General features: G+C 59.9%; 1 protein-coding gene across 5 annotated transcripts in view; it reads right to left on the bottom strand.

The window, feature by feature from the left end:
• Positions 1–555: 555 nt before the first annotated feature.
• The window catches only part of EPB41L1 (erythrocyte membrane protein band 4.1 like 1), a 63,927-nt gene continuing 51,314 nt past the window's right edge, over positions 556–13,168 (bottom strand). The window contains exons 15-24 of one of the 5 annotated variants that reach the window (XM_062009478.1): positions 11,573–11,641; positions 10,959–11,066; positions 9,424–9,822; positions 8,077–8,187; positions 7,779–7,859; positions 6,954–7,016; positions 6,294–6,389; positions 5,715–5,795; positions 4,696–4,812; positions 556–3,427 (exon numbers count right to left, since the gene is read on the bottom strand). In XM_062009478.1, the coding sequence (XP_061865462.1) occupies positions 3,419–3,427; positions 4,696–4,812; positions 5,715–5,795; positions 6,294–6,389; positions 6,954–7,016; positions 7,779–7,859; positions 8,077–8,187; positions 9,424–9,822; positions 10,959–11,066; positions 11,573–11,641 (1,134 nt within the window). In that variant the 3' untranslated portion in view covers positions 556–3,418. The remainder of the gene's footprint in view (positions 3,428–4,695; positions 4,813–5,714; positions 5,796–6,293; positions 6,390–6,953; positions 7,017–7,778; positions 7,860–8,076; positions 8,188–9,423; positions 9,823–10,958; positions 11,067–11,572; positions 11,642–13,168) is intronic. The other 4 variants (XM_062009479.1, XM_062009480.1, XM_062009482.1 and 1 more) reach the window with 4 other exon arrangements.

A 13,168-nucleotide genomic window follows, 5' to 3' on the forward strand; every position in this document is an offset into this window, starting at 1 on the left:
CACACCCCCTGCAGTGGGCACTCACACACACACCCTGCAGTGGGCACACACACACACCCCCTGCAGTGGGCACTCACACACACACACACCCTGCAGTGGGCACACACACACACCCCCTGCAGTGGGCACTCACACACACACACACACACCCTGCAGTGGGCACTCACACACACACACACCCTGCAGTGGGCACACACACACACACACACACACCCTGCAGTGGGCACTCACACACACACACACCCTGCAGTGGGCACACACACACACCCCCTGCAGTGGGCACTCACACACACACACACACACCCTGCAGTGGGCACTCACACACACACACACCCTGCAGTGGGCACTCACACACACCCCCTGCAGCGGGACAGGTCTCACAGCCCGCAGCAGGACTGGTGCCCCTGGCAGCATCCTCCCTGCCAGGATGGCAGAGCCGGGCTCCCGGGGCCGGCTGCCGCTGCTCCAGCTCTGCTGCAGACAGAGCCCAGCCCACCCTTACCACAGGCCTCCCGCTGCAAGAAGGCAGGAAAGAGTCCTCTGAGGCCCTGGGGCTGATTTAGCATCAAACACATTTATTTCACCTTTATTGAGTACAAGAACAGTGAGCACACACGCACACACCACCGAGCACTGAAAGGGAGCGTGGCCAAGGAGGGGGGAGGCAAACAAGGGAAGAGCCAAGGAGAGTTAGTGAAGGGACAACAGAGCGCTGCAGTTGGTTGGTAAGGTGCTTCTCAAACGAAAGTCAGGATTAGCACTGTTGTTGTGGCTGTTACTGTGACTCATGCAATCGCAGGCCAGGTTTGGAATGAATTTGTGGGGTCAGGTTAAAAACAGGCACTCGTGTCTCCCACCCCCTTCCACAGAAAGGCCCCTGGAAGGAAACAAGCGGCCATCAGCTCAGGGCGAGGGACGGGCTGGGGGTGCTGAGCCCCTGGGGTTGTGCTGAGCAGAAGCCCACACCTCGCTGCCCAAGCATGCTGGGAGCTTTCTTCTCTCCTTTCTGAAGTTTTCCAACACTGCCACCCATGACACAGGCTGTGGGAGCAGGGGCTGGACCTGCTCAGCCCACACTCACCTCAGCCCGAGCACGCAGCGAGGCCGGCACGAGCTGTGCGAGGCCGCCGATTCTAACAGGACCCTTGGCTGTTGGAACCACACAGGACGCCGAAAGCCAGCGTCTGGCTCCGCAGCAGCCTCTGCCGGGTTCCAAAGGTGCCGGAGCCCCGGGGGCTCCCCACTACGGAGCTGCCAAGCACCCGCAGCGTGTGGCCCCGAGGCCTCTCCTGAACGTGCCACCGCTGCGGACAGCTGGGCTGGGGAGCCTGAGCCAAGAGAGCAAAGCGGCCTCTCTGCGGCCGCCTCAACCCTTCTTCTGGCCGAGGGTCTGGTCTCTCCAGGCAGCGGAAGGCGCTCGGATGGAGGCTGGGGAGGCCCAGGCGGCAGCTCTGCCCGCGGCCCAGGCTCACGCCTCTCACAGCCGCAGGAGAACGGGCTCCACGGGACACGGCGGCGAGCGGCTGGCGAGCCGTGGGGCCAGGCAGGGCAGCGGAGGCTCTGCCCACGGCTCCTGCCCGCTGGTGCCCTCCGAGCCGCCGCAGGACCTGCCCAGCTGCTGGGTGCCGTCTGTGTGAGGGGTGGGAGACTAAAGGCAAAATGGTGCGGAATCCTGGGCCCTTCTGTTTCCTCGGGAGCTAGAGACGACTCCAAGAAGGAAACCCGGTTACTTCCTTTGCTCTCTGCTTTTGGTTCCAAGCCTACCCCAACTGCCTGGTTCACAGTGTACGAGGCCCTGGGCTTGGCCCACGATCCCCTTCCAAAGGCAGCCGTCGAGAAGCCCGTGGCCAAAGGCCAAGCTGGGGTGTGCTGGGGAAGGCAGCCGGGCCAGCATCTCCTCCTCACGCTGTCACACGTGTGGGCCCGAGCTCTCCCGTCCCTCCGGGCAGGCCTGGGACACCGAGCGGCGCCGGGACCCAGGGCAAGGACCGCCATCGCCCCTCCGTCGCTGCCACCCGCCCGCAGCGCCTCAGGCAGCCCTTGCCCCTCGCCCCTGCCATCACAGCCCGGGCAGCAGGGCACAAACAACCCCGCTGCCTTCGCCCCTTCTACAAAGCTCAAGTAACTTCATTACGGGGATCCAGGAACAAAGCAAAACCACCCCAGCCGCCGGCACGGCTCAGTGGCCCGGGGAGGAGCGGTGAGCACAGGCCTGCCACTGCCAGCTTGCTCCCAGCTGGCCCCTCCACGCAGGGGCTGGGGACACCATCCTGCCCACAGCTGCTGGAGCCGCGGCCTCGGCCTCCTCCCTGCCCCTCCGGCTCACCGCTGCCCCTCCACACCCACCCCCAGGCGCTGCAGAGCGGCCGGTGGGGCATCTCCTGCCTCGTGCCCTCTCCCCTTCCTCCACAAAGCAGCAGCGGCTGAAACCCTCCCTGCTCTGTTCTTGCAGGACTGAGAGTCCCACGTGTGATTTAAGAGCCTCAAAATACACCAACCACAGTCAATCAAAGAGCTAATAACTTAAAAGCGTCGCCCTCGTGTTTACCAGCACTGTTGGAGTTACCTCAGCACTGCTCCCTCCCTCCCCCCTCCTTACACATAATCATATACATAACTTAAATGCACATCCATATGAAACCCCTACAGGCTGCTTTTAATAAATGAGAAACCATATACATACCATCTGTGTTGTCTGAAATGAAACCCATCCTTAGATACGTTCAGAGAACAAGAGGTTGGACAAGTGCACAGAGCAGATCGGGAATGGAGGGGGAAGGTCAAACAGAAGCCCGGGAGATGCGAAAGAACCAGCGTGGAATGAGCAGAAAGGCGAAACGACACTTGTGAACTGCAAAATAACCCTCAGGTAAGAAACTCCACGTGTTCCTCTCTTCTTTCCAGAGGTGGCCAATGGTTCTGCTTCTGCTTGGGGGGGTTTATCTCAGTTTGCTTATCTCTTGCTTTGTTGCAAAGCAGTTTTCCCTTCCATTCAGTGTGCGACAAATGAAGTGATGACTGTGTGTCCTGTGATGAAACATGCAAGATGGTGGCTGTACCGTACTGTTCACAACATCACTGTTGGGACTGCTAAAATCTTATTGTATCACCAATCCAGTAAATTCTTCAATGTGTCTGCAGAGGGTTGGCTTGGTTTGTTGGTGCTGTTGTTTGCTATTCGTTTCCAGCATATAGCAGCAGTGCAAGGATGCATTTGTTTCCTGTTTATATATATATATATATGTATGTATGTATATATATATATAATATATTTGCTATTCCTTTGTTAACAATGTTTGTCTCTCGCCATGACCGTTGCAGCCAGGATGTCTGTGTGTCGCTGACAAATCCAGCACGAAGGCTCCTTCTCTGCGTGCCCCAGTTTGGATCCAGATGCCGACCTCCATGAGCATGTTGGTCAAGATTCCTGTAGGAGGCAGATGGAGATGAGGGCTCACGGGGTGCTGGTGCCTTCCCTACAGGAGGATTCCTTCCTCTTTGCATCAGGGCACTGGACAGAAAGTTTGCAAACACTCGGGGCCAGGGTTTACCCTTAACTACCAGGACCTCTGCTGATTAGCAGGAGCTCATAAATCCCTGGGCTGGTGTTGGTGCACGTGGGAGTGAATGGGCAGTCACTGCTCCCTTACTTTAGGCCATTCAATCAGAAGTGCTCCCTAAGCGAGGCAGAAGTGGCTGGGCTTGCTGGTCTGTGCTGAGTGATAGGAGATGAGATCAGGTACATGCAGGAGCCTCCTCAGACCTTCCAAACTGCCACAGAGCTGGTGGCTTTTCCAAGGTTAAAAGCTGCCAGTCAAAACCTTCACACCATACAGAAACACAACAGCTCATTTCCACAGAGGCCTCTGGAGGTGCCCCTGTGGCCTGGCTGCTGACAGAGCCCCTCAGACACTTTGCATGAGTGAAGCTGCCTTCAGAAGCTCCTCCTCTGCTTCCCACCATGCTCCTGGGCCCCTCACTGCTCTGGCACAGAGGTCTGTTGGGCTGTGCCACCCACGACCTGCAGCACTTGAGGTCAGAACAGGGGGCTAAGAGTGGGGCAGGACCCCTCAAGCCAGCTTTGCCCTGAAGAAAAATGTCTGGGGCTGTGTCCACCTTGGGGCACCCAGGGAGGGGCAAAGCCTGTGTGCTGCTGCCTGCACCTGCACACAAATAAAGACACAACTGGGGGATCTCAATGGGAGCTAAAAACCCTTCTTTCATTTTTGCAGACACTGGTCTGAATCTTTGGACTGGCTTTGCAGAACCTGTAGCCAAGTTCCTCGGCCCATGCACAACACTGGTGCCCCCTCTGTCCCTCCACATCCCAAGGGAGAAGCAGCTTCTCTCTTCTTTACATGCAAATGACTCTGATCATGCTGCAGAGCAGGACAGCAAGGTGACAGCTGCTGAGGAGGACAGCAAGGTGACAGCTGCTGAGGAGGACAGCAAAGTGACAACTGCTGAGCAGGACAGCAAGGTGACAGCTGCAGAACTGCTTTTGCTTCTGTGGTACTGGCTTTCTCACCACAACCAGGTGGCCATGCCCAGAGCCACCACCACACTGGAGCTGCTGGCAAACAGCTGCCTCAGTGCCAAGGAGCAGCACCTGCAGCTGGTGGGGATCAGAACCACTGCCCACCCACACCCCCTTCCACCACAGGTACAAATCACACCTGGAACTTTGCCACCCACCTGAGGTTTCTTGTCCCTTTCTTCTGGAGAAGGCTCTGTTTCTCTGTACACCACAGCTTTGGTTACCAGCATGTCAGGATGCTGTAGTTTTGCCTCTTTGATTGCTAAGGCCAGTGCCTGGAAACCAGAAGGATGGAAGATTTCTTGTCACTTCCCTGCAACGTGGCACAGTGCTCCCTGCCAGACAGAGCCCGTGGCCAGGATGCAGCCAGGGCTGAGGGGGGTTCCAGGACACTGACACAGAGGTTCAAAGCTGAACCCATGGGAGCCAGAGAGAGGAGGCTGGAGCCCACCAGGATCAGGGATCTGTGTGCCAGGGATGCCTCAGGCATTGCCCTTCTCTTGCTTTTTGTGTGGAGATGTGCTGTGTCCCAGGCTCCCTGCTGAAACCCAAGCAAAGGAGCAGCAGCAATTCTCTCTGCAGCAAAACCTGACAAAGTCTGCAATAATAATCTAAGTAAATTTATTACTATAATGCTAAAAAAATCAGCTGATACCTCAGCTCTTTACCTTTTCTTCTTAAGCAACAAATCCCAGAGGGCTAGGCCACAGGAAGATGACCCTGTGGCCCTACAGATTTGTGACAACCTCTGTAATTGCATCACAAAAGTTTGCCCCTTTTTGTTCCTCCATCACAAGGGCAGATGCAAAACACCTTCACCTGGAGTGAGTCAAGCTGTAGTCAGACTGTGCTGGAGAGAGAGGAAGAACCTGGGTGGCTTGGGAGCATTTCAACAGCAAAAAGGCAACTGGAAATGTGTATGAGGGAAATGAAAAGGTGATCCCATCGCTGGGATGTGACCTCTGCTGCTGCTGCCTCAGTGCTGCAGCGGGGCTGGGGCCTCACGGGGCTGCTGCTGCTCCCCATGGGCACCTGCACAGCCAGAGCTGGAAGGTTTGTGGCCTCAGGGGTCAGTTTTTGGAGAGAAGGAGTAAACAGGTAGGAGCTGGAAGCGGAAGCACAAGATGCTGCAGCTGGGGCAGCTAGAGCTGGCAACGCCAGGACAGTCTGCTCCTACCTGGTCCTGGTCCACGTCTTCATCTCCTGTGATGATGATGCGCTTCTCTATCCGGGTCTCGGAGAACCCTCCTTTCACAGTCTGCACACGAGAAGGAAAGCACTCACCCAGCACTGCTGCCAGAGCCCCTGGGCAGAGCTCTGACACGGCAGCAGGGGCAGCACCAGCAGCACCACAGGGACTCTCCCCATAAATTATGGCCCATCTCCCACCACTCCTGACTCAGTTCATGGTTAGAACTGGCAAGATGCAGCTGGCCATGGGTGGAGAGGAAAAGCTAAGGGCCATGTGAAAGGTACCAAGCAGCTCCCCCTCCTGCTCAGGCCTCTCACTGACAGAGCTCCCTCTGCTTTAATTTACGTGCACTTAATGTGGGAACTGAATGGCCACGGGTGACATCCTCTGACACGGCTTTGTCTCTGCCTCCTGCCATCACTCCCCCTTGCCTGTGCCACTCCACCTCTAATAAAGCCAGCACCCTCCAGGCTAAACCACCACAAGATAAATCCACCCACCCTCGAATTCCAGCAGCTTGCACCAGGAACTCCCCCACTGCCCGCCCCTTAGAGCTGCTCATACCTTGGTAACGTGAGTGGTGGTGGAAGTGGAGAGTGTTTCTGCAGTGGCACTGAATATGCTGGTGAGCACATCCTTCCCAGCAGAGCTGCTGGTGATCTGCAGGACAGAGCAGTGGCATTAGGGGGGCTGCAACAGGGGAGACCAAGGTGCCACGGCCCCAAGAGCTGCGACCTTCCCACCAGGATGCACCGACCCAGCCAAGCACGGAAGGGCAGAGAGGGAAGGGAAAAAGGTGTTTGGCCAGGCCTGACCCCAGTGAAACGGGGCAATCCAGCAGGGAAAGGCTGTACGCAGGAAGGGCTGCTGCTGGGCAGGGGGCTGATGGCTGTCACCTCCTCATGCACTCAGGAGTGTGTGGCCTTGGGTGGCCAGGTAGGACTCCCAAGGCTAAAGATGAGACTTCACCAGGGGTGGCTACTTTTTAGGGATTATCCTCTTCCAGCAGATGCTCAGGATGTGTGTTTGGCACTGGAAAAGGCCGGGGGCAGGGGATCCCCTGCCATCTCACTCCCTGACCTTCTGAACATCCTCCTGCTCTTCCCAGTCACGGGTGCCATGGGAGGGGGCCTTGTGGGACCAACCCCAGCCTGTCCCCAGTTTCCCTGGGGCTCTGCTTCCCTCCCTCCCTCGCTCTGGCTGGTGGTGCCACGTCCCCCTCACCGGTGAGAGGGAGCGCAGGTCTGTCACAGGAGCGGCCCCTTTCCCAGCCTTGCTGCTATGATCCTGAAAGAAGAGCAGATGGTGTTGGCTCGAGCACAATGCAGGGGCAACACAGTAGGTCACCACCCTCTGCAGCCATTCCCAGCAGCAGAGCCCCCCAGCACAGCCATTCCCCCCAGCACAGCCATTCCCAGCAGCAGAGCCCCCCAGCACAGCCATTCCCAGCAGGAGAGCCCCCCAGCATGGATCCCAGCAGCAGAGTCCCCCAGCACATCCATTCCCAGCAGCAGAGCCCCCCAGCACAGCCATTCCCCCCAGCACAGCCATTCCCAGCAGCACAGCCCCCCAGCACAGTCATTCCCAGCAGCAGAGCCCCCCAGCACAGCCATTCCCAGCAGCAGAGTCCCCCAGCACAGCCATTCCCAGCAGCAGAGCCCCCCAGCACAGCCATTCTCCCCAGCACAGTCATTCCCAGCAGCAGAGCCCCCCAGCATGGATCCCAGCAGCACAGCCCCCCAGCACAGTCATTCCCAGCAGCAGAGCCCCCCAGCATGGATCCCAGCAGCACAGCCCCCCAGCACAGCCATTCCCAGCAGCAGAGCCCCCCAGCATGGATCCCAGCAGCAGAGCCCCCCAGCATGGATCCCAGCAGCACAGCCCCCCAGCACAGCCATTCCCAGCAGCACAGCCATTCCCAGCAGCAGAGCCCCCCAGCACAGCCATTCCCAGCAGGACAGCCATTCCCAGCAGCAGAGCCCCCCAGCATGGATCCCAGCAGCAGAGCCCCCCAGCACGGATCCCAGCAGAGGGGCCCATCCTGCTTACCGAGGGCGGTGGTGCGGTCTCGGCGGTGCCGGTGTGAGCGGCGGCTGTGGCCTCCCTGCTGCCCGGGCTGCCGCCTTCCACCTGCAGGCAAAGGACACCCCTGAGCCCGGGGGTGCTGGGGGAGGTGGCACTCGAGGGACAGAGCAGCCGCCCTCCCTGCCAGAGGGAGCTGGGGGCTGTGAGGCCACGGACACCGCTGGCCGTCACCCTCTGGTGACACTCTGGGGCCCCGACCGCCCCACTGAGACGGGATTTGCTGTGCTGAGCCATAGGGAAGGGGACAGAGCTGCTGTGTCACCTGTGCCGTGTCCGTGGTGCCCACCCGGGGGGCAGCGGAGCCGTCTGCTTCAGGCTTCTTCAGGCCTGGCCCCGGGCCCACCGCCACAGCATCCGCCTTGGGGGCTGCCGGCTGCCGAGAAACACAGCAAGTCAGGCGCTGGGGCACGGCGGCAGCAGCTCTGAGGGCTCCCTGGGCACCATCCCTCAGGAGCACAGCATCCCTGCCCTGCTCCTCTGCAAGTGCCACGCAGCTATGATGTGCTACCAGCATCGTGCCAAGCCCTGCCTGGGCAAAGGGCAGGAGCCACGGCGGAAAGTGCCGAGTGTGACTCACCTAATGCAAAGCAGACCTGATGCTCTGGGCCTGGGCTTTTCAGGGACTTTTTGCCTTGAAACCATGGGTTAGGTCAAACCGGTCTTCAAAAGCTGAGTGAGACGCACCAAACCCATTTCCCTCACGCCCCGTGGCAGCTCTGTGACCTGCACCAGCTCCTGGTGCCTGTGGTCACAACCGGGGCCTCCACAGAATGGAGATGGGTTTCCAGTGCTCCCCTACCACAGGAACCTGGAGCTGCTGCTCAGGGATGCTCAGCCAGTGCTCAGCACACACAAGCCAACAGCCCGCCCTGCCCAGCGCCAGCCACGGGGCCCGGCAGAGCTGATGGTCTGCAGCCCTACGGGCACCTGTGCTGTCGGACACTGCACAGAGGCTTCTGGCTGCCTCACAGAGAGCTCTCTCTGTCTCTACAGATTCTCCCTGGCTCCAGGTCTGGACTCTCCCCGGCAGCTCGAGGCAAACCTGGGGACTTACCTACCCCGGTGCTGAGCGGGCAGAGGGCAGCCCTGGCCCGGCGTTTGGTCCGAGCTGCGGCTCGCTCTCGCAGCCTCTCCCCGCAGCGTGCGCCCGACCTCACGCACATGCCACATGCATTTTGCTTAGACCCGTTACAGCCATTGCAGGGATGAGCTTTGGAGTGGCTCCCAAAAGCTACTCTGTGAATCCCTCCCTGGCCTGGCAGCACACTCCTCCTCACAGCCTGGCCACTGTCATCATGCAAAGCCCGCGGACAGGTCGGTGGCACGTGCCCACATGCTGCGGCAGAGCGAGCACGGGGCAGCAGCCCAGCTGATGACTTCTCCTCCTTGGCAGACGCACAAGACACGGACAGAGCCATGCAACACAAGGACAGCATGCACCTGGGGGAAGGAGCTGCCCCAGCCAGGAGCCTGGGGGTGCCTGAGGCTCGCATGCTCTGCCAAGGCAGCCCGGGAGCGGACACCGGCGAGGCAAACCCCGGGCACCAGCACACGGAACACGGAGGCCTGACAGCACCGAGAGTCTTGGTGGAACGGCATCCCTGTGTACCTCTGGCTGGGAGACATCTGGGCTGGCTTGGGAGACCTTCTCCCCACCTTTGACATCCTCTTCCAGTCTGGGAGCTACTTTGTCAGTGTGCTGGAAGGAAACGGGGCCTTCGTCTTCCGTTTCACTCTTGTCCTTGTCCAGCTCAGGCAGGCTCCGGGAGATGTCCTCGAAGGCCGTGCCGTGGAAGTCCCCGATGACTGTGAAGTCCACCTCTGCTTCCAGGCTGGAGGTTGAGCTGACCGTGATGCTGGAGCACTTGCGCTCGATGGCCAAGTGGTTGTCCTTCAGAAAGACAGAGTCCTTCTCCTGGTCCTGCTCCTCCTCGCCGGTGTCGCTCTCGGGGGCCCTGTGCCGAGGCGGTTTCGCTCTCTCCTCGGCGCCCTCCCTCACGCCCGCTCTCTGAATGAGACACAATGGTGGACAGAGACGGGGACGGTGAGCGCGGCGTGGCACGGCGGAGCAGGGGGACGGGGAGGAGGAGGAGGAGGAGGAAGGCTGCAGCAAACATCACAGAGTAGAATCAAACACAACTCAAGCATGAAGACTCAAACCTTTCCGACAGCAGCGACTTTGCGGGGTGGGATGGGGGAAAAGGGTTATTCAACCCGATTTCGCCAACAGTCTGTTGGTAATTGATGGTCTCAGAGAAGGGTCAGTGACACAGACAAGCTCGGCCAGCTTGGAGGCACATCAGGGCACCCGCTGGAAGCAGGAGTGTGCAAAACAACAGGTCTGTCCAGAGACACTCAGACCAGACGCCATCGGGTGTCAGCACGACTGTGCGCTCAGAAACAAAGCACAAAGGCAAGGCAAGAGAGAAGAGTCGGGAAGAAAAGGGCCCCATCAGCCACGCACGGTGAAGGAGAAGCGGAGGAGGGTGCCAATTCCACTGAGCATCGCAGTGGGAGCACGGCCCTGGGCAGCACCAGCACTGCAGGCCCCGTGGCTGCCCGTGCCAGGGGTTAATGTGCCCCGCAGCCCCCCTCCCGAGGCCTCGTGTGGCTGGGACGGGGCTCAGGGATGACCTGGGGGAGTGTTTGGTCAGTGCAATTGACAGCATGATCAGAGCCAAGGAATGACCTCCCCTCTTCTCTAGACATGGACATACCTCTCAACTCTGCCATCAGAGGGTGCTTTTCGCCTCACCACTCTTTTGCCATGAAACCACGGGAAATACGGACCCGTTGCTGGCCCATAGGCAGCTCTCCCTTAGCGACAGCTCCAAGCCCACTGATGCCAGAGGGATCCCACCTCACGGACTCTGGTCCAAGTGTTTGCAGCCAGAGCCGTCCCCCACGGGCCAGGCTGCGCTGGAACAACCTTCCCTTGGCACTGCTGGGAGGTTGAGAGGTATGAGAACAGGGTGCCAAACGAACTCCAGAGGAACACACCTGTGTTGTCAGTGTGTGTGTATGTATAAATATATACATAACAGCTCTGCAATGGGGAGAGGGGCTGGAAGCACACGGCCCTCAGCTGCTTTAGGTGAGCTCTCGTACTATGGCAAGAAGCAGTTAATAAAACAGCACTGAGACCTGGAAGACCACTGGAACAGCAGTCTTTAAATTCTCTTCTTTCAGGCTGGATTTTACTGACGGGTCAGATATATCCTTTTCTTCCCCACTTGGTTCCTGAGACTTGCTCTGGATTAGAGAAAAGGGTTAGTTGTAAGGAAACGGGCTCTACAGGAGCTGATCTAGCGCTTACGAGAACGAAGAAAGCTGCTTCATCACCCAGCCACCAGCTTGCCGAGGACAGGGGAGGGCGGGCGAGGCCAGTGAGCTAAGCAAGAAGGGGGTATCACGGTAAGAAATGCGAGGGTGAAGCTGGAAGCGCGGGCAGGCCGCTGCCAGCTGTGCCTGCGTGGCCGTGGCCGGGCGGCAGCGCCCTCAGCCGCCCCAGCCAGCCGCGCTCTCCAGGGAGCCCACGTGTCGGGGTGGGGGGTGTCACAAAACAAAAGCTGATGAACCGGCTGGCCAGCGGGTCTGCATTCAGCGAGTAAGCCCGTCCACACGCACATACATAAAGGACAGGGGATGCAAAGCGACTGCTGTCGGTCAATGGATGTGTGAGGAGCCACTGGACACGGCCATAGAGCCACACAACATGCACATGAACTCTCCGTCCGGACAGTTCATTGAAGAGTTACCACGGCTTCTGCCAGCGTGAGCTCGCAGCCAGAGTCAGGGGAGGCCAGGTCAGCACTGTCTTCTCCTTCCTGGTCAACAGAAACGTCTTCCTTCAGAGAGAGAGGCTGGGAGGCGTCTCCTGAGCCAGCCCCTTGCCCGAGGGCCGAGGAGCCCACGCTGGGCGCAGGTCCCGGCACCGCGGGCACCGGGGTGAGCCCCGTGTCCATCTGCGCCAGAACCGTCCTCCCCTTTGCTCTTGCCGAGGCCTCAGCTTCAGGCACACGCTCTGCTCCCTCCTGGGCCGCCCTCCGCTCTGCTTCGCTTTGCTCAAACAGCTTAATCTTGGAGGCCACGGAGGCGCCCCCGCAGCTCTCGCCGTCCCGCCGGCCACCCGTGGCCACAGCGGCACCTCCACGCTCTCGGCACTCGGCTCCTGTCCCCCCAGCCACCAACAACCCAGACTCCACTTGCTGTGTCCCACTGCTCACTGGGAGCTCTCCCCCGCCTCCACAGACCGAGCTGGGGAGCCGGTACAGCTCACTCGCCCGATGGAATCCTGCCACGGGGGACGAGGGGCACAGGCCGTCGGCAGCTTCTGTGGGAGGAGCCTCATCCTGCGGCGGCTGCCCCACGGCGAGGCCGCTGTCCCGGGGGGCTTCTCCTGCTGTAGGGCTCCTGTCCCGCAGACCCTGGCCTGCCTCAGCCTCCAAGTCCCAGGGGGGCTCCTGCGCTTCAGGATCTGCCGTGTGGAGCAGCTCTCCAGCCACGGGGTTCTCTTGGGCCAGGTCTCCCATCACGGCCTCAGTCTGTTGTTCTGGTGGTTCTGCTGTGGGAGGCAGCTCTTCTATGCCAGAGCTTTTGTCACAGGGCAATTCTTCCACCTCACAGCCATCATCTCTGGGGAGCTTCCCCGATGTGGGCTCTGTGTCCTGGGACAGCTCCTTTATCATGGGCTTCTCACTCCGGAGCAGCTCTTCTGTGGCAGGGGCTTTGCTCTGGGTTGTCCTCACTGTGACAGGGTCCACGTCCAGGTCTGTGACCTGGATCGGCTCTGCTGCAGTGTCTGTGTTTCGGAGTAGTCCTCCTGCAACAGCCTCTTGCTGTAATTCACACCTAGCAAAGCCCATGTCCTGGGGCTGTTCCTCAGGCTCAGGATTGGTGCCCACCTCATCCTTGGATGCTCCTTGGCATGCTCCCACAGGGCTTGTCTCCTCGTGTGCCTCTGCAGGGATGGGGCCGCGCTGCCGCGGAACGGGCACCAGGGTGGGAGCGCAGGGCTCATCCCCCTCTGACCCTGCCATGCTGGGGCGGCCCTGCCGAGGCACAGCTGATGGAGGTGACCTGGGCTCTATCTCTTCCATCTGAAGAACCACTCTGGCACTTTCCTCCTTGTCGGTGTCCGCTCCGGTCCTGCCCGTGAGCCCCAGCACGTCTGTGCAGACGCCCGGGCTCTGAGCCGAGCTCCCTCTGTGCTCCTCAGCCCCGTGGCCGTCCCCTGCCAGGCCACACGGCTTCAGGCCTCCCCCTGGGCTTTGCAGCTCTGTCTCCTCTGGCCCCACTCGTCCTGCCTCGGGTGCCTGGCAGGCAGCCAGGGCAGCAGCTGCCTTCTCTGGTCG

The sequence above is a fragment of the Colius striatus genome, chromosome 16 (assembly GCF_028858725.1).
Source record: "Colius striatus isolate bColStr4 chromosome 16, bColStr4.1.hap1, whole genome shotgun sequence".
NCBI lineage: Eukaryota > Metazoa > Chordata > Aves > Coliiformes > Coliidae > Colius > Colius striatus.